The following is a 21,882-nucleotide window of genomic DNA, read 5'->3' on the forward strand; positions in this document are numbered from 1 at the left end:
ACCAATACAGTCCCCCGTGAGCTGAAAGAGCTCCGCTTCATTTATTTTATTAAAGCTTCGGTGTCTGTTTTTGATTCAAACTCCAAACCTCCACACCCCCCCTTTTCCCCAGAAAGTTGCCTCCTAACTCTGAGGCTATGTTGCAATTCCTTTTTGGAACACATTGCCAAGAAGAGTAACAAAATATTTTTGAATACCAATGTTTGTATGGTTTTGCCAAAAAAAAAAAGGCAGGGAGGTAGGGAGTGAATGGAAGGAAAACCTGAAAAAGTTGCCCAGCCTTCAAAGTCTCATATTTTTATGGAGACTTGAAAATATTCTGCTGAAACGCACACATGTGAGTGAATGGCTTACCTGACCTAAACTTCAAACCCCACTGCTCAGAAAGCATTTTTTAAAGCCCCATATATATCTGAAAAGCCCAAACTTCAGGTTTGAAAACAAAAATGGTACATCCATATTTTCCTCCCAACCAATGCCACTAAGTGTGCAAATCATAGGCCCAAGTTCCTTCTCATCCCACATCCCTCCTCCCCACCCCCCCTTCTGGGGGTGGGGGGTTGCATTAGTGATACTTTTGTGCCCTGCTCTTGTTATCTCCATGAAAGCATATACAGCAGTTAGCACCGTTTCCTGTTTGCCAATTGCATGTTAACTAAATCACACCCTATGCAGCAGCCATGGAATTCAACAGCATATGGCATTGTGCAAGGATTTACTGAGGAATAAAGGCAGCCATGCTCTCCTGCTGCTTTATATCAAATCCTGTCACCCCCGTGCGTGGAGGGCTCTCTCTTTCCCACTCTCCCAAGCCTACCTCTCCGCATTAAGGTAAATCACTCACAGAGTTCACATAGTCCCAGACCCAAAACCTGGAACGTTGACAAGGAACAGGACACATTTGAGAACCCGAGAACCACATGGCTCCCCCCAACCCCACTTGGTGGCTCCAATCAGAGAAACAGCTCCCTCTTTTCATAAGCAGACAACTGAGCAAAGGCTTGGGCTTGGGACTACTGGCCGGCTCAGAGGAACACCAAGTGAGGTCCATACTGTCATTGATTCTCAGGGACCCTGCCCCAAAAGTCTATAAAACCACATTTTCCAGCTAACCATCTTTTCCCTCTCACTCTCTCCAAAAAAAGCATTTGGCTATCTTCCCACTGCCGACTCTTTGTTTAGAATTAAGGATTCCCCACCCCCTCTTCATCTCAGCACTAAAGGGCCTCTTCAGACCTTTTCAAAGCCTCCTTAGCCTCCCCAAGCTCAATCATCAGACACTGAAATACATGGTGATAGTTTTTTGTGGCATATTTGAATGTAATAAGCTATGGAAGCCCTGTAGGGGAGGCACAAGTTATTACTGAAACAAGGCTGAAAAACCATCTCTCCAGGCCCAAGGTAAGATTGCACGGTTTACAACCACCAGCCCTTCCTCCTTTTAATGAACCAGTGTACTGCCCACACAAGGCATTCACTCCTTCCTTCCAGAAGCTTCCATTTGCTCCAGATGCCCTTCTGCCCTGGCACCTCTGATCGTTCAGATCTGAGCTCAGATGCCATCCTCTCAAACAGTCCTCCCTCCCTGGCCACCCAGGTAAAAGAGCCCCCACCCCATGGTCTCTCTCTGTCCCATTGCCCTGATTTATCTTCTCCATAGTTCCTCTGCTATCTGAAATCACCTTGCTCCTTTTCAACTGGTAAGACAACACAGTGAATAAGTCAAGTTGGGCTACTCATCTAATGAAAACTGCAAAGGTCTGGCTTTCCAGCTTGGAGAAGGCCCCTTCCTTACGCTTTGTGCTTCAGTTTCTTCATCTGTAAAATGGGAATAACAGTACTGACCACCCAGGTGGTTGCAAAGATTAAAGTGATGCATGTAGAATCTGACCCGTAAGAAGTGTCAAAAAATATTATTTTTATTATTCACTAATATTATTAATTTGTTCTTAGCATTATTTACCTATTTACTGGTTGTGGTCTCTATGCCTCCCTCTGCCCCCAACAACAGAACAGAAGCTCCACGAGAGCAAGAATAGTTGCTTCTCTGTTCATATATTCCAACTTGTCTCCTCATGGGCAATCGCTAAATATCTGCTGGGAAGGTGGGAGGAAGGAAAACAAAAAAGTTGATGTCTAGCTTTTCAGTGTGAGCAATCAGTAATCACTGTCATTATTTCCACCTATCACAACAACTGCACTCAACTGATAGAAAGGGCCAGAGCCAAGTACAAGGATCACCCCTGGTTCTGAGTGCTCTGTGGTCTTCAGACCTACTTAGACCATGGAACTTTTGAGTCCTTAGTCCTCAGGCTTCCAGAAGCACAGCAGAGTCGGGGGGTGTCTGGAAGGTCCTGCTCTGAGAGGCCAAGCAGAAACCGTGCCCTAGGAAACAGCCATGCACTGCCCGCCGGGCCTCCTCCCCGGCCTGCCCAGCCTGGCCCGACCGCACTTTTCCAAGTGGCAAATGAGTCATGTCAGACCAAAAGCCATTTTAAAAGTACACTTTGTAAAAAAACCCGTGCTACAGCACATTTCATTTATTAATTATGCTATGGATTAGGGATCAAAGTGGCAGAAATCTCAATGTACTCAAAATAAATGGCTTTTGTGGTTACCTAAATCCTTGGAGTCCCCTGGAATGTAATTCCTTAGGCAAAAGCAGCTTCCCAGACTTCTCTCCTCCCCTCTAAAATGGGGGAGGGGTGATTACTCAGCATCAGACATGCATGATGCAATTATTTGGGCTTTTAACATTTAAATGACATGAAATATGGAACTATTCCTTTTTGAACTGCCCTCCTAGCAATAGGTGTTTAGTTTCTATTCTTGAACCTCAATTCCCTATTCTGTCTTCCACCCTCACCTCTCTTTCTTTCCAATTAGATCCAAATTAAAAATAATACAGAATCAAACAATTCCAAATAACTTCTAAGAAGGCAATGGGGTATATAGTACTATGCACAACACATGCTTTGTGGTGAAAAAAAAATTTTTTTCTAAGATATGGATTTAAAGCTTGACTGTGCCACTTACCTCGTAACTTATTTAAATTCTTCAGGCTTTGGTTTTATCTCTAAAATGGGGATAAAATCGACTACTTCAAGCAGGACTGTTGGGAAGACTGAAACTATAGAAAGCCCCTACCCCAGAGCCTGGGGCCTCGGCCTCCTCATTACGTGAGCCAGCATTATTTATTTCTTTTGCGCTTCCAAATTCTAAATATGGGTCCCGCCTACACCTTCCACATCTTTCTCCAAGTGAGTTGTTTTAAACCATATTTAAATCCCAGTTAAAACAAAAACCAAAAAATGCCCTGACTTACATTCCTACCCAAAGAAATTCCCGTATATGTGGCTATTAAACAGCAGATGCCCAGTCAAAATGAGACTTCCCACAACAACACAGTAATACAGTGCAGAATTTGGAGTTCCTTAAACTAGGTATAAAACGAAAGCATAGAGGAAAAGACTGACAAACTTGAGTGCATTAAAATTTTAAACTTTCTTATTTTAAAAGATCCACCTCAACAAAATTTAAAAACAAGTCACCAAGACTGAGAGAAAATATTTCCAACACATATAACCAAACTGTGAATTTATATAAAGAGTTTGTATATGAATCAATAGGAAAAAATGATCCAACTTCTTTAAAAGGCACAACAGATTAAACCAGACATGTTACAGAGAAGCCAATAAACATATGACAAGATGCTCAACCTCAGGGGTCATCAAAGAAGTACAAACTAAAACATGGTCAGATGCCATTCCCATCACCAGATTGGCAAAATTTTTAAGTCTGACAAGACAGAGTGCTGGTGAGATTGTAGGGAAAGAAAATATTTATACACTGGAGAGGTAAGTACTAACTGATGTCCTGGGGAAATACCATGGGAATTAAGGTTGAAAACTAGCACATCTATGTCTTAGCAATCCTTCCAAGGATGGTGATTGTAGCAGTTTATAATCTTAAAGGGAAACAACCCAAATAAGCATTAATATTAAAATGTAAAATGACAGTATACCCTTACTTTGGAATACTACATGGCAATTAAAATGAGTGAACTAGGGAGAGTGGATGTGGCTAGAGCAGTTGGGCGGCCACCTCCCACATTGGAAGTCCCAGGTACAGTTCCCAGTGCCTCCTAAAGAAGATAAACTAACAATGAGCAAGACAACGAGCATTAAAAACCACTAATCGATTATACTACAGTGTATACTGACATATATATGTAGAAAAGGATAAAGGCCTGGGTAGCTTTCCAGTCCCTCAGGAGAGAAGTGCATGGACTAGAGAAAGGAACATAGACCTAGTTGTGTTCTTTTAAATAAATGGGAGAAGGTTAACCACTGTGGTTTTAAGTGGCAGGTACATGAGTGTCTGTTATATCATCCTTTGTTATCGTTCTGAATTTTTTGTTTTATTTTTAAAAGGATCCAGAAAGCGATCAGCCTCACCCAACCTGAAAAGTGGCTAGAATAATCAGACCTAACAGCCACTAGAAAAGGGAATTCCACCTGCCACCCTTCTCACCAAAGCTGCCCAGGAGACTGTGACAGACACCCCAAGGTCAACTCAATACTTTAAAAAACCAAATTTATACAAAAGATAAACTCAGGAATGAATATTCATGGCACTAAACAGTTGGTGAACTAAGAAAAAACATTCATGAGAGCCTTCCATGAATTTGGTAATTTACCTTCCATGATTTGTAATTTACCTTCAAGTTTGCAGGCACTCACCAACATTGTAAAAGGAGATATAATTTGAGTTGAATGGAAGGTGCATCTTTATGCAAACTTCCCTTTGTTGGTTTCTTTCTTTGACCCTGTTCCTCCTAGGAACTCACAAAGCCTTGTTTCCTCAATGGAACTACTAGTATCACAAAGGAATGATAAGCTTCAGAGGTTACTGGAGCAGCCTGAACAGCTCCAGCCTGGCCTGGTGTCTGGAAACCCAATCCCTCCTTGGCTATGTGTGCACCTGGGTGGGGGGTCCCAGCTTTGGCGCCAGGACTTCCTCCTGGGTTCAAATTCCAGCCTGCCACTTCCCTACTACACCTCAAGTTTCCTCATCTGTAAAGTGGGATAGTAACAGTAGCCAACTATGAGCACTGAAGGTGACAGCCATGTGAAGTACTAAAATAGTGCCTGGAAGTAGTAAGTGCTCAGGGACCATCAGCTCTGACCACAGTCTTGACTGTGACTCAACACATCAGTTTCTATCTATCAAAATGAGGGCTTTCTATCAGGAAACCTGAGTTCCCACCCAACCTGCAAATTCTGGGATTAAGTCTGACATTAAAAGACAAATCTAACTCAGGAACAGACGAGCTAGCATGAGAGAAAGCAAGGTTCTGGTGTATAATTTGCAATCCTGTCGTAAAGGAGGCTCAAGAACAGCGCATGACGGAAAGCTCGGCAAGCCCTTTCCTTTGGCTTCTGTTCTGACCTCTGGAATCACACGCCTGCGCCCAGCAGGATCCCGACAATCCCCACCCTTGTTCCAGATCCAGCAGATTCCACTTGGCCAATTCAAAAGTCCTGGAGGAAATTCACATGGGCATCCAGACATTTATCCAAACCCCGCCCTGCAGGCCATCCCGGAACCTCAGCCCATCTCCCCTCGCCAACGGCCCTCCCTCCCGCCCTGTCCCTGACAAACTGTCTTCTCTGCTCACTCATTTATTCCACACCAACGTCCAGGGCTCAAACTCTTGCCAAACATGCGCTAGCTCACCGAATGTCCTTATTGCCTCTCGGGGGTTCTATTTTTCAAATCGTGCTCTAAAACCTAACCATGAGAGTGCTGGCGTGAGTGCACGGCTGGCCTCACATCAGGCCTGCATCACAGCGTGGAAAGGGCTGTAAATCAGGGCGAAAGGCATCGCGGGCCTGCACCAAAAGACATGCAGCTGGATACATGCCAGCTGGCTTTGTTCGGGAGGGGGGTGGCCTGCCCTTCCAAATTAAAAGTTTACATAACGTTAAAAACTATCACCCCCCCTTTAGACACATCTGCATTTTTTATCATGCAACTTGTAATTGTAGGGCGGGAGGAAAGAAAGGAGAAATGTGGAGATTGCTCCTGAAGTTCAAGTTTGCAATAGCTGTCAGGAATGTACACTGCAAATAGTCACACATGTGACGCAGACAAAGCGGGCTGAATCGCACGTCCCACCTGGCCCACAGGACATCGACGGTGGAGGGCCAGGTGACAGCCTGGCCATGGGATAAATCAAGACTGCTAAGCTTCAGCCCAGCACCCGACACCAACTTCATTTTCTTAGACATGTCCTCATTTCTGTTTCTGACCAAAAAAATATGAAGTGACCCTCTTTTCCACCATTTCGTTAGGGTGAGTTGATAAGGATTTTGTTCACCGTGACATCTTGATGGACATCTGAATGGGCTCTGATAGATCCAGTAAGAGACTCAATCTCTGATACTTTTCCAAAAGGGCTGATAGCCTAAAGGAGAAATGACAGCTGCACCCCTCCATTACCCCTTTCTCTCTCCTCCTTCGCCCTTAGCAGCTAATAATCCATCAAGGCATTCCTTTCCTTGGAGCCCTGACATAGCAGGTCTCAGACTCTTTCTCAACACATTCTCCAAGTAGATACCGCACAGCCTAGAGTCGAAGTACATTGTATTCTGCTCAGTAGCGTGAGCCTGCTGGAGTTGCAGGACCTTTTCATGGTTTATATGTGTTTTAAAGGAAACTGGGTAGAACCTTCATCAAATGGTCTAGTTGTAATAATCAATAAGCCAAACAGAAATAAATACCTGTATGCTCTGTCATCAAATATCCATAAAAGTAAGCAGTGCTTCTCAACACAAGCCAATGTAATAGAGAAAGGCGACCTCAAAGGTGGCAGGGATGCCTCTGTATTTATGTGGCATCCTATTTATCTGAGGTTATCACATTTATCAAGTACAAGGGCAATACTTAGTATTATTCATTACCTGGCTGTTACCTCCATTGTCACAAGGACCGAAAGTAACAGCATTAGGACAAAGACAAGTATATTAAATCCAAGAGAAAGCTCCGAGAAACTGAAAATATGAAAAAAGGAATTTCATGAAAATACCTAAAGTTCATTTTCAAAATTCCCCACAACCACAGAAGCCAATCCTTTTGACCCATGCCTCTCTCCAGAAATTGTGTGGGAGAAGATTGTGTATAGTGTGTCTCCCTCTTAATTTAACTCTCAGACCAGCACAAATCAATTCTCTTTAAGAAAGCCACTCACATAAGTACCTATTTACATAGTAGCTAAAAAACCAATTCATGTTCCAGCATTTTTAACTTGAAAGAATTAAAAATGCAAAGGAAGAGATGACAAGTTTTTAATTATAAACCAAAGACTTGGAAAACTGTCTTAGTTGCAATTCTTTTAGTCACAAGCAACAAAAACCTACCTAAACTAGCTTAAGCGTGGCCTTACAAACCGGACAGTCCAGGATTAGAGTTGGAGACAGAGAATTAAACGGTGCCAAAAAGGCACACACAGCCCCAACACACATATCCGTCCTACTCTTCTGAAAGTGACCATTCATTCCGTGGGACATGTGTGTACATGTGTGTGAGAGATAGAGAGAAAGGAGCTACAAAGAGTCACAGATTTAGATCCTCTCTGCCTAGAGAAGATTCATCCGTGTCTTTGCTTAAATCGCATACCTGCCTCTTGAGCAATCAGTGGGGGAGACTGTAATTGGCCTGGGTCACATGTCTTCCAGAATCAAGTGGAACTGGGAAGGTCAGTGCCCCACAGTTAAGAAGGGGAAAGGATGCTGTTATCAGAAAAAGAAGGGAAAAAATGTAGAGATAGGTATCATCTTCAGAATCCTACTCCACTGCTAACATTTGATTTCTTATGTTGGGAGGTAGACACACAGGTGTTATTCTCAATACCTCTTAATAAGCAATAATAAGAATTATACCAATTAAGTGCTTTGGGTAAACAGGATGGGAAGGGATATGAGGAAGGAAGAAAGATGTCTGGCTACCTTCTAAAAATGGCCAGTTTCTACCAGTCGAGCTTACTGGGTATCTCATAATGTCTTCTTGCCTTTGTCATCACAGTCCAAGGTTTTGGACCTTCCTTCATTTATGGGCTTTGGCTGAAGGGAGCTGGTACCTCTTTCCACAAAAAACAATTATTTCCTGAGGTTCAAGTAAATCACCCCAAAGGTTTCCCCAGGAGCCCTTCTGCCCAACCTTACTCCCCTTCTGTTACTGAGATATTTTTTTAGATTTTATTTTCTACCTCCACCCGTCAAGACTGGCTTCTCCTTGAGTTTGAAAGGGCTAGGGAAAAACACTACTCTCACATGTGTCCCTACGTCTAAATTCAAGAGCTAGAGAAAGAGGAAGAAGAGTCAGAATTGGGGGCCAAAGACAGGCCTCAACAGTGGGGCCTCCCTCAATGTGAGTCCCTGCCTCGTCTGGGGACCACAGGAAGTACCAGTCCTAAGGCGTGTGCTACAAGCCAGCCTTCCCTTCTCACTCCTCCCTCCTTCCTCAGTCATTCTGAAGACTTGCTATTTCTTCACCCTGGCACTGGGCACCAGAGGCAGTGTCTCTGTGAGACATTGAGCCCTAAGAACACAAGGACAAATGGCCTTTGCCCCACTGCACTTGGACACAGGGTGACCCCACCTCCTTCAAGCCTATTAAACCGTCTCAGTGATGTGTTTCATCACCGCCCAGATCTACCCGCGCCACAGGCTCTGGCTGGAAAACAGATTGCATCACGGCCATTCGGAATTCTCCAGAAGCGTCACTCTGCAGGCAGGCCCCGGCTGGACAGACAGCACATTTTCCGGGAAGGCGCAGGTGTGGTACAGTCTGGAGGCACCCTGCATCCCGCTTGGAGGACAAACCAAGAAAAATCCTGCTGCACCAGCAAGGGTCTGGTGAACCAGGGCTTGCTCAGCCTCCACGCTCTCTAATTGCCCCCATCCCGACTCAGTCTCCTCCAACCAACACAAAACTTGAGACTTGGCTAGTGCCTGGGCCTAATCAACTTTTATGTTCACCACTGAATGAACCTCGAATCTCAAAGCCCTCCCTGTACCAGGTGACCAAGCAATGTATTATTCATGGCTGCAGCTCTGGGCCTCTTTCACAAAAGGCAAAAATCCATCCCCCAAACTTCCAGGAGAGGTGTGTGAGATGACCTATCTTAGGGTTTCTAAAGACCATCCCAAGTGTGGGAATGAACTGTAGGTGCCAACAGTGGCAGGGGGAAGTTACAAACGTGTGAAGCGAAAGACCAGTGAAGAGGCTCTAGCAACATCAAAGTGCCAGAGATGATGGTAGACTGGACTCCAGGGGTAATGGCAGAGGAGGTGAAAGGGGGTCAGATTCCAAATATACTTTGAAGACAGAGTGGACGTAATACGCCATAGGACCATGAGCTGACAGGAGAGGCCCAGAGACCAAATGTGGCGTATGACAGAAAAAGAGGAATCAGTCGATGATGCGCTCCATGGTTCTAGGCTTAAGAATTGGTAAACGCTGTTGATCTTCATTGAGAGCTTTAACACTGTGATTAGCAGGTTTGGTGGTGGGGAGAGGAGTGGAAATAAAGAGTTAGATTTTGGATTTCCTCATTTTCTCATGTCTATTGACATCCAAATGGAGGCTGGAGGCTGGCGCTCAAGGGAGAGCTGACGGCTGAAGCAAGGACCTAGAACCTTTCCTGAATCTAGTTTCTGCCTGTGGAACCCTGGGCAGCTCACCTAACTTGCTTCATTTCTACATCCTTATGTGCAAAGGGGTAATTACAATAAACTTTCTCAGACACTCTAAAAATATATACGTGTTTTATATACACATATAGTTTACTCTCTCGGGGCCTTCCTGCCTTAGTTCCCAGTACACTCCAAGTGACAGTTCTGAAATAGAGTTTTCTCTTTTTATATTAGTTTATTCAAAGATTTAAAAATCTGACGTTTGAGCCATTAACAAGCCCATCGTGCCGTAACTTCATATAGCTTCCAATATCATTCTTGAAATATACCCCATTTCCCATCATCCATAATCAAGTCCTGGATTTCCCCAATTTGGCACTCTCTCTGAGAGAGTTCAGTCTCTCCACCTCCAGATTCCTAAGGAACAATCACATTTAAACCAAGATTGGAAAGAGTGAAAAGTCCTACAGCCTGACCTCCCAGAGCTTTCATGTTAACAACATTAACCAGCAGATAAATGCTGCCGTGGTGATTAGACACACTCCGCTGCGGGCTGGAATGTGTAAGTTTGGATGACCGTGTGCACAGTCATAACCCAAAATTGTGTTTCCCCAAAACATGCTGCCATGTCAGACAGAAAGTAGAGACATATACCAGCTGTTGTACTAAGATGATTCTGAACACTCTTAAGGTAATGCTGAATTCCTACCTTTCCAAACTAAATCAACTCCAGGTCCTCACCAGAAATTGGTTTTCTACCTAATTAACAAGGTACCATAGTAGGAGAAAACCACATGCAAAGAAATAAAACTCTAGGGCTCCTTGGCTTAAAGGTACTTACACCCTGGTTGGCGAAACAAGCCCCAAGCATAGAGTTAATCAGCAGGACAAGAAATGACAAGCAGGGCAGGATGGGTGCCAAATGAACACTTTTGTTTTATTTACTGGAAATATAAACACAGTCAAAACCATGCGTTTAGCTCTATGTAGATCCATGCTAATTTAAAACAGGCTCCCACGCTCGGTAAACAGACAGGTGCTGAAACTAAAACAACTTTCCAAACTGCATTCCAATCTTGTCCCTGACAGATGCTGCTGAGGAGAGTTCTGCAGTCAAGCAAACTTTAGAAAGTCCTTCTCTAGGAAAGGCTCGAAGCACCCGGAGGAGCCAAGATCCCAGACTAAAGAAACTAGTTCACTTTGCATAACCCAGAGTTTCCCTAAACCTATTTTAGGAGGGAACCCTGTTTCCCAGTAACCTTATTATCACTCAGTAAAATGAATGTCAGGAAATGCTGCTAGCCTAGGGCTGCCAAAGACGTCCCCCCAAGCACAGACAGACACAGCTTTGAGAAATGGTTAAGAGCTGATTTGAGACAGCCAACCCTCCCTGCATGTACTGTGGGCTGATCTTAAACATAGCAACAAATGGCATCTTTGAAAAGTGGATACATTTTCCCCGAAACATAATCCAGGTTCATATTTCTAACCGAGGACATTCACAGCATCAAATAAATCATATGCCTAACAATGTCATTAAAACAGATATACTGTAACTAAAAATCTCTACCATTATCTGAGATTGTAAGAATACACTGAAGTCCTCTAATATTGCCCTAAATATACTTAATATATGCAGGGGCTAAGGGGTACCTGAAGCATCTTAAGAATTATGCTGAAAACAATCCAAAATGAATACACATAATTCTGAAAAACCAGAGTAACATCAGCTGACATTAAAACCTATTAACCATTTAAGTAGCAATCATTGTGTCTGTCTATTTTGAAGGCCCAAGGCCTGGAGAAGTTGGCTTGGATGGGCTGAGTCTCTTTTCTGGGGCAAAGAGGAATAAGCACACCTATCTTCAGAGAAGCCTGAACTTTTTTTGTTCAATTCCCCAGACATGTTAAAATCATTCCAATCGTAGTTAAGTTGAACTCTCAAACGGTGCTGATAGTTATAAAAATTGAGATTTTTTTTCTAGAAAACAATTTTGGCTATGTAGCAAAAAACTTCAAAAAATGAAAAATAAAATAATAAACAACCACCTTTGGTTCTATTCACTTTCTTCCCAGGAATCTATCCTAAGAAAATAAAAGGGAGAGGGGGAGGCAAAGATGCACAAAGATGTTCATCACAGGATTATTTAGAATAGCAGAAACAAAAGGAAGTAATCTAAAGGCCCAAAATAAGGTACTGATTAACTAAACTGGGGTATAATTATATTATGGACTGTTGCGTGGTTATTAAAAATCCATAAGAATTTTTATGACATGGGGCAAGTGCTTATTCTGCTTATTCACTACAGCAATTTTCATTTTAAATGAATACAAGACTCATGCAAATATAAATATTAATATACACAGAGGAAAAGCCTAGAAGGAAATACACCAAATTATTCATAATGTAATCTCTGAGTGGTGAGATTATAGGCTTGTCTCCAAATTGTCTGCAATGAACATGAATGTATGAATGAGAAAAGTTATGCTTAAAAATTCATTTCAGGGAAACGGATATGGCTCAACTAACTGGGCTCCTGTCTACCATACAGGAGGTCCAGAGTTCAATGCCCAGGGCCTCCTGGTGAGCGCAAGCTGGCCCACATGGACGCTGGCCCACGCGGGAATGTGGCCCTGTGCAGGAGAGCCACCCTGAGTAGGAATGCCACCCCACGTGGGAGTGCTGGCTGACGCGGGAGCGCCAGTCCACGCAGAGAGTTGGTGCAGCAAGATGACACAACAAGAGACAAAGAGGGGAGGAAACAAGAAGATGTAGCAGAACAGGGGGCCTGAGGTGGCGCAGGAGAGTAATCGCCTCTCTTCCACTCCGGAAGTTCTAGGATCAGTTCCTGGAGCTGCCTAATGAGAATACAAGTAGACACAGAAGAACACAAAGTGAATGGATACAGAGAGCAGACAAGGGGAGGGGAGGGGGGAGGGAGATAAATAAAATAAATCTTTAAAAAAAATTAATTTCACTTCCTTTAGAGGTTGGATGTTTTTTAATTTTTAAAAGTCAGCAATTCCTTTTATTAAACAGCTTAAGAGATCAAGAAGACTTGAATTACAAATGAGAATAATTTTCAAGAGAAGACTTGGGGCTAGGAGGGTATGTGACAGCTACTTTCAAATATTCACAATGTGTAATTTGATGTCTAAGCGAAATTGAACAGCAACGCTCAAACCAAGGAATGAGTTTTTCAGGGAGAGAGATTTTCTCTCAATATAAGGCAGAACTTTAAGAGCCCTAATTATACAAAAAGGAATTGGCCAAAGTCAACAGATCAGCACCCATCACTGGAAGTGTTCACAAGCAGATTGGATAGGGAAACGGACTTGGCCCAGTGGTTAGGGCGTCCGTCTACCACATGGGAGGTCTGTGGTTCAAACCCCAGGCCTCCTTGATCCATGTGGAGCTGGCCCATGCACAGTGCTGATTTGCGCAAGGAGAGCTGTGCCACGCAGGGGTGTCCCCTGCGTAGGGGAGCCCCACGCGCAAGGAGTGCACCCCGTAAGGAGAGCTTCCCAGCGCAAAAGAAAGTGCAGCCTGTCCAGGAATGGTGCCGCACACATGGAGAGCTGACACAACAAGATGATGCAACAAAAAGAAACACAGATTCCCGTGCCACTGACAACAACAGAAGCAGACAAAGAAGAACACGCAGCAAATAGACAGAGAACAGACAATGGGGGGGGCGGGATGGCAGAGAGAAATAAATAAAATAAATAAATCTTTAAATAAAAAACAAGCAGATTGGATAGTAGACAAAAGGAGGACCCTGGGTGAGGTGACATGAATTTAAGGCCATGAAACTAATTTGAAAGGGATACAACTGAAGGTGCACAATCCTTGACAGAAAACTTTCTACTGCCATGGTGAACAGCTCTTATACCATGAACTCAAACCTCAAGAGCTTCAAAATTCCTCACCCAAAGGCAATTTCTGAAAGGAGGGAAGGAGGCTTTGGATCTTTGATCACGGAATCCACTTTGGCCCAATGTGCAGGTCCTATCTACCACTTCTCCCCTGAGCTTTCCTTACCTAAATTTTTGCAGTGCCCTCAGGCCTGCTTTATCTTCTTGGACAAAACACACACCTTTACCATTGTCCCATCTGTGAAGTGGGAAAGCTCAGACTCTGCCACAGCTAGGAAACACTGGCCAAGAACCCTAGAAAGTCTGGTTGAGTCACAGATAAATGGATAAAAAGGGCCAAGGGGAGTGGAAGGAATGGAGACAGCCAAAACAAAAAGCAAAGCTTTCAGGAAAACAGGTACAGCCCACACCCTCACACCACCCTAAATTTACCTATCCCAGTAGACAATGTTCTCCCTTCCAAAATATGTCAACTGGTCTTTTGTTGTAGCCACAACACTTATACCCCCAAACCAAATCCCCAGCCAACCTCATGCCCCATATGCTTTCTGAGCATACTCGAAAATGCTCAGCACAGAAAGCAAAGGCCTCCTCTGAAGTTCTACCCATAGGGCTGCATTTCCTAAGAGTCTTCCGCTCTCTTTCAGCATTTAAGCCATAACAAAAAAGAAGTGCGCCTCCCCAGTCCGGCAGGCTTTGTTCCTCTGAACAGCAGTCTGCTCTCTCATCCCACACCTCGATGCTCATTACACAACAAAACCCACAAAACCAAGTACCACTAGACATCCACCCCAAGGTAAAATTTCACATCAACTTCAAAAGGGAACCCCCAAGATAAAATTGCTGGAACTTTTGAAGTCTTTTGCTGTTTTATAAGATACATACTCTACCAAAATACCACCATTTTGGATACAGAATCTCTTTTTGCTGGGTATAAAGGAAGTTAAATGAAAGTCTTTGTGTAGCAAAGACGCCGGGGGGGCGGTATCCGGGGGCCTCACCTAACTCCACAGCTTCCTCAGCTGCGAGAGGCGGCTCGGCCAGGTCGAACTCAGATGCCACTACTGTACACAACCCTGCTGTTTGGCAGTCATTGTAGCAGGGCAAACACAGAGGCAAAATAAAAACAAACTTTTTAAACGCTGAAAGAAAGAAAAATGAGCTAGTTATCTGAATTAGAAAATGGAAAAGACACATGGTCAGCGTCTGAGATTTTAAGCCAGTGAACTTGGTGGTGGAGAATGAGGAGGGAGGGACTGACTTGCTATGTAAATTCCCATTTTTTGGCTACCCAGTCAAGACGTCTTCCCGGGGAATAATTTCTCCGATCCTCTGAATACAGGTTAGGAATAGCTGGATTATAATGAACAGGGTGCTAGATCACTTAAATCTGCAGGGTTTGTTTTTTAATTTAAATATTATTTGATGAATTTAACCCCACTTGTTAAGAACATTTATTGTACACATTTAATTATTTATAATGTGGTAACCCACATACCACAGATAAAATATCCCATCAAACTGCTTTAAATCCCTGTTAATATTCTGCCCCACATGAGTATTGGGGAAAGTTATCTTCCTAACAACCAGAAAGAGGAATGGCCTCTAGTGATCATTAACAAACACTGAACACTTCTCTATTTTCAAGGTGAAATATTAGAAATAATTATGAAATCACTTAGCCTTGAAAGTTATAATAAATCCAAATTTCAGAGAAATTAGGAAGCAATCCTTAGACAATTCTTTTGAAACAAGTCTGATGAAACACTGTGATGTGACAACAATTTATTTAAAGGATGGAAAACGAAATGTGAAGAAGAGTCCCAGTATCTGGAGAAAAGTTAGCCGTTCATCGGCAAAACTGAACATGAACCAGAACCTGCTAGCCAATGTCAAACTGTACGAAGACCCAAATGATCTATCTGCCATGAGACAGAACGCTCCCTTTATAGATACAGACACACTGCACCTGCCAAGTTGGTTTCAGGAGACACATTACTCTTGGTCCAGTGAAAAAGTAATCATAAATTTGTAGTCTCAAGATGCACGAATCTTCCGTCCCCCAAAGTACATGTGAACCACCCTACTTTCTCATCTGCCACTCTAATTTCTCCTCCCCAGAACAGGTCTCTCTTCTCATCCGTTGATATTTAGGTGGAGACTGAAAAAATGCATAGGGCTGACTCACATACGCCACCATTTAGCTGCCACAAGCATTAATAAGCCTTTCACAAATTCGGTTTCCTTTTTTCCCAAGCTTTTGGCTTTTCTCCTCTCCCCAGCTCCCAAAGCCCACCCTCCCTCCACAAGCCCATAAGCTCCACGCAATGGTCTTTCCCCAGGTCCCCAAGAGCACAGTAGAAAGCACAAAAGATTGTATTACAGTTACCAGCTGTGGCTCCTTTGGACAAGGGTCTCCATCTAAAAGATGGTACATGCTCCAAAGTGGTTGCTATGGTAAACCAGTCTTCTATTAAATCAGCTGAAAAAGGAACTTAAGTCCCCTTGTGGCCTCCTGGCCAAAATCTACATCGGCTCTGGGGGGAAAAAAATGTTTTGCCATCTCCCCAGATTGTATGCCTAGACTGTAGCAACCGTTCTTGTTGGGATATTTTGGGAAGAGGGAGCCAATCGTTACCTCTCTCCAAATGGACAAATTCTCAGCTCTTGTGGGGTCAGGCTCGCGAGTGGGGTTCCATGGCCACACCCACAAGGGGTCGTGTCCACTCTGAACCACTTGTAAGATATGCACCTTCTCCCCACACTCAAAGAGAAAAAAGGGCTCCGGGGATTTGAGAGACAATATTCTTCTTCTGCAACTAAGAAATGTGAGAAAACCCCGCCGAGCATTTCCAAAAGCAGAGAACCCAATTTCACGCCCTGGCCCCACATTGGGAAATTCAGAACCCGAGATTCTACCCTCTGGGACTGTGTAACTACTACACATTTTTTTTTTTTCATCTTTGGCTACTACTAAGACATTTTTTCTGTGACATTCACTTTTCTAGGAGAAACCTGCCTCAGAACCCCAAGCCAGTGACTCCTTTATACCTACACCCGTCCCTAACGATGGCCAGTTGTCAGCAAAGCAGAACCAGTCATGGAAAGTCACTTCCAACTCCCCTGGGAGAACACACCACACGGCCACAGACGGGGAGCAGGGAACTGGGTCCAGTCCTCACTCAGGCCACTACCTCAGCGTGTGACATTGGGCAATTCACTTGGCATCTCTGGGCCTCAGTTTCCTTTTCTGAGAGCAGGCTGGGCCTGGATGATCGAAGGTCACCTCCAGCCCTGGCACCTTGACAGTGTAGGAGTACGTATCACTAGGAGCATGCATTTCATTGTGGGGCTAGGGGAAGGAGGAAGCTGCTGGCAAATGTCAACCTTCTTTCTACACGCCTCACATAACACCAAAAGAAGATTAGGCATCTTTACAAATGATGACTAAAACTGTGGTTTTACAGAAATAAATTCTTTTATGGTTTATACACATATATATAAATGTATTATTTGCATAACAGAAGTGTAAGTCATTAAATAATACAAAACAATCATAACAAGCTAAAAAAAAGGAGGTAATTAGCCTGAAATTTGACACAATAGGTCTTAAGATTTTTCTACTTAAGAAAATTATTTTGCAATTTTAAAAAATTACACATAATATGAAGCAAAATATATTAACAGATAACATTTTGTGATGCCTTAAAAATACATGAACTGTTTCATGCTTTGTATAATACCTGTCATAGATTCATTATAAAAATATATCCTCCATTAATCAGTTGAAAAGTATGAAATCCAGTTCACATATGAATAAATATATAGAAGGGAATACTCCAATAAGGCTGAACTATTTTCTCAAGAAGTTAAATTTATAAGTTCTACTTTCAGAGCCTAAAAAATCCTAAGAAAGTACATTAAAAAAATCTATGTAGACACACTTTATGCTGTAGTCTAAGTACTAAAAACAAATGCTTCCTATATCAAACCCACACACTTTCAAAGTCCATGGATATATAGAGTAAGTTTAATTTAAGCCTTCCCAAATTCATTTCTACTCTAGATTTGGAATAAATCAGCCCAGAAGAAATTTTTCTAATGTTAGTGTAGAAAGTTACTTTCCCATAAATATTAAGATAAATGGGGGGGAAGGGGATAATACATACATTCGAAAGTCTCAATCCAGGGCTTCTTCCCCTTTGAGTTTTTTGACTCCCTCCTCCCCATCTCACCTCCCCTAAATGACTCTTTCCAGGAAAGGTTCTAGGCATTGTCTAGTTCTCAACTGCTCTGGTACCATTTCAAGTTTCCTCCAAACCACGGGGATTGCGGTCCCATTAACCGGACCCAAATGAGACTAGATTGTAACCCAGGGCAAAGGTTTGGAAATTTTCAGGGTTTGTTAAAATCTCTAAAGTCCAATAACAGGAAAAAAGAATACCTTATAGATATAAATCATATCCATGAATATGAAAAAAAATTGTTTAAAAAAAGAAAAGCTGACAAGCAAGGCCTGTTCCCATCAAGAGAGCTTTTCCTTCATCTCCCCCCAGTAAAGGCAGCGAGCGTCCTGGTGAGGTTACTTACAACGATGTGTGCCGGGGACGGGGACCGGGCATCCTTGAGGGCTTGTCTGCTCTGGAGGCTGCCTGCCTGAACATCAAGCAGCGGCCATTTCATCTGGAGATACTGGACGGAGGAGACAAAATGGGAAGGGGAAACAATGAATTTAGGCAAGAAAAGCAAAACAGCTAGAACAAGAGGTAACTGTTACAGTATTAGAAAAGGAAACACTTAAAAGCATGCAAATAACAAAATCCAACAAAAATCAAGCAAATGCCAGTAGGTTCTTCCTTGTAGCTAATGATTCGATACATACACATACAGGACATCAACAGTGCAAGCAGCTAGATTTTCATTCGCATTAGAGTAGCCTGCATTCAAACTACTGCGTTCCTCGCTACTGCCTCTTGGAGAAGGGAATAGTGGTGAGGAGAGAGAAAGAAGGAAGAAGGGAGCACAGAGCTATTCCTAAGGAAGAAAGTAAATAGAATTCTCAAGCTGACAGCATCCTAGGAGACCAGCAACTCCAAATCCGCTCTTTCAGTGCAAAGTTAGTTGACTTTCATTTTCAAAACGTCGTCATCTTTCACTCTAAATAAAGTCGAGTTACATGTGTGCAGCTCTCCTTTATCTAAGCAGGGGTTACACAAAAGTGAGATGAGATCAGAGTTCCCCATCTGACCCAAGACTCATAAAACAAGAATATTTTTTAGTAGAAGATGCACAAACAGGGCACAAAGCAATTTATATGCTCATCTCGGAAGGGAGGAGAAATTCTTAAACATGCCCAGGTTTGCCCTGGGGATAAAAATAAAGGACTATGCCAATTATGTCTACCCCACCCCTTCCTCAGAGGGGGAAAATAAATACATGAGCACAAGGGAGAGAGAGCTCCTTCTGTCTAAAGTGACATCAGCTTTCAGAGGGGCCGGAGCACTCTAGTAATCCAACCCCCCCCCCCCCACAATTTGGTAAGGAAACTGAGGTGAAAAAGGTCTGCCCAGACATACAGTGCAAGTACAAGCGGCTCCTGGGCATTCGATTTTTGTTGGTGACATTATGTCAGTTTTACTCAGAAACCTTCGGACGACCAAACATAATTTGGAACCATGTTAGGATTTGAATAAGGACATCAGGACCAGCCTTTGAGCCTCCGAGGGCTAGTGGTAAACACATCCACTGACGCCTGGAGAGTACTGAAGGAGCCATCTTGATCTTTTCAAACAACCAAAACAAAATAAATGACTAGCTTTACTATTATTTCTACAAAAAAATTTTACCCAATGAACACTGATTAAACCTTGCTTTGTGTACAGGCTTCTTATGAAGCATTACGTAAATACAAAGAAAGCTGCCCTCGGGAAGCTCATGCACCCGGCAGGGAGAATGCGGTGCAGCTGTGACTGAGATTGGGCTTGCCCAGGGAATGCCAAGAAGATAACAGTTCTGAAAAAGGGACTGAAAGCAAGGCTGCACAGAGTAGGTCTTCATAAGTAAGAAAGATTTCAAAAAAGAAAAAGGACAGCAAAGGGCGGTCCAGAAGGAAGGACTTGATTGAGCAAACTCCACAGAGAGGGAAAGGCCAAAGCAGTCCACAAGCACATCCACCTGCCTCCTGAAAAGATGGAGCTGAACCAGCTGATTCAAACCAAACTCAGCTATGCCTGAAGCTGGAAAGTCCTAGCTCATGAACCACCTGACAGAGCACAGACGTTTTTTCAACCTAGATTTAAACAAGGTCAGATTCAAATACCTTCTACCACTTGAGAGCTTTTGCCTAGAAGCCTCCTCTGATGAAGAAACCTGGGTAGTAGTTGTGGGTCTGTTGGTAACTCAACACAGGACCAGTCCTTTACGGACCTCCAGTTTTTCATCAGTAAATTGGATTTTTAAGATTCTGGGCCTCAGGCTGTAAATAGAGAAGGAACTCACAGTCATCCTCACAATCAAACAATTTCCAAACACCTTCTTTGGGAGCAGCCGCGGTCTGGCTTGAGAACCACTCCAGTGAACGTTTTCAAGGTCTCCCTCAGCCCAGTTACAGGAGCAACAGGCCTATGTTGGAACCCACCCACCACCACCCCCCTCCCCACTTCACCCTGACTTCTCCCCAGTCTCACTTGCCACATAAATACATGGGCTGCACTGGTCAAAACCACGCAATAGAGTCATTTCCTTGAGGCCAACCAAAATGGACACCCACCAACACTCACCCCTGCATCCCACACAAACCCATGAACAAAAAGCCAAGCTGAGTCACCGAGCCCTCCACCTCATGCCCCCCCTCAGTGAGTGGGGAGGGGGAGATTAGTGGACAAGCTTTCATCTCTGGCCATCTGTAGACCTGATTTGATCGCATCCAAATACCACAGAATTAGGAAATTGAGGCTTTGTTTGAAGACCCAACCCAAGAATTGTCATTCCCATAATGCAATATTAACGTGATAACTTATAATTCTTACTTTACATAAAAGCTTCATTGTGTGCCATATCCAATCTCCGCAGGCTACCTGCACACATATTTTTATGAGGCTACATTTCAGCGCTCCAAGCCTACAATACACATAATTTTCAATTACGTTAGGGCAGCCCAGGATCACTGCCTATATAACATTACTAGTTGGAGGAAATGAGACTCGGCCCCACTGCCTAACTGAAACCAGATGGTGGAGGAGGACAGCCCGGTCCCAGCAGCTAGCCCCGATTCCGCACTGACAGTCCCAACCTCCCCTTCCCAATGCAACTTGATGCCACGGGCCCGCGGGGTACCCACAAATCCGTGCCCAAATCTTGGTTCTTAAATGGCATTCAGGCTAAAAAGGTTCCTTTTGGGGAAATAAGCATTATGTCAGGATTTTTTAAAGGAAGTTATTAACCTCCTCCAAAAGTCATGGGTTTCCCAGGTTCCTCCATCGTCTACAATTGGTCCTTATTAATCAGGAAAATAAATAAATAAAGGGCAGAAAAAGGAAATTAGGTACCATTACGGCCTAGAGCAAACTCTTTTCCTTCCTGGAGACATTAAGCAGCAGGAAATTCTATTCTGTTGGGTCCTAAAAGAAGACCTAAAGGAAGGAGGAGGCATCTTGGATTTACAAAAGGCTTGGAACACCACGCCAGATTTTCCCAACAGTTCAACTTTGGTTTTACATCCTTTTGTGGAAAAAAAAAAAAAAGAAGAAAAAGTTCCCACCATCCCACTACAAAAACAACACTGGGCTCCAGCTCTCTTCCTCTTAGACTGCTCAACGTGGAAATTATGAATTGCCTACAAAAACATTAAACTTTTCAACAAACTGCAATCAAATGGGGCTGTGGGAATTCCTGCATTGAAAACTGTTGAAATGGAGTCTGCTCAGCTTTCATTCTGTAAAAAATAAGACCATCTTGGCCTACGCATTTCATCCTTTGTTTAATAACACTGTTTCTGATCACAGCCCATTAGGGTTTTCCCCCAAATCGTATTTTATGACACGTCTTATGGAGTTTAAGTTAAGCTTTGGACCTCTGGGCAAAGGCCTGAGATATCTGCGATGCCAATGCCCCGAAGGGAATCAAAAGGAATTCTTCAAAGGCTATTAAATTGTCAGCAAAAAGAAAAAGGAATGAACATCTCTAATTTCTCCTCCTCTACCTCTCCCCCAGAAAAGGAAAAAGGAAAGGCAGACACAGGGCCTTCTAAACCAGAAGACAATTGGGACCTATTCAAGGCTCTTGTATGGGATCTCCTTCCACAAAGGTA

General features: G+C 43.4%; 1 protein-coding gene across 37 annotated transcripts in view; it reads right to left on the reverse strand.

Annotated features, from left to right (window-relative positions):
- The window catches only part of TCF7L2 (transcription factor 7 like 2), a 190,788-nt gene that overhangs the window by 98,815 nt on the left and 70,091 nt on the right, over window positions 1-21,882 (reverse strand). For all 37 annotated transcript variants that reach the window (XM_058298414.2, XM_058298415.2, XM_058298412.2 and 34 more), the window contains one exon: window positions 18,165-18,266. In XM_058298414.2, coding sequence (XP_058154397.1) covers window positions 18,165-18,266 — 102 coding nt within the window. The remainder of the gene's footprint in view (window positions 1-18,164; window positions 18,267-21,882) is intronic.

Source organism: Dasypus novemcinctus, chromosome 6 (genome assembly GCF_030445035.2).
Source record: "Dasypus novemcinctus isolate mDasNov1 chromosome 6, mDasNov1.1.hap2, whole genome shotgun sequence".
Taxonomy (NCBI): domain Eukaryota; kingdom Metazoa; phylum Chordata; class Mammalia; order Cingulata; family Dasypodidae; genus Dasypus; species Dasypus novemcinctus.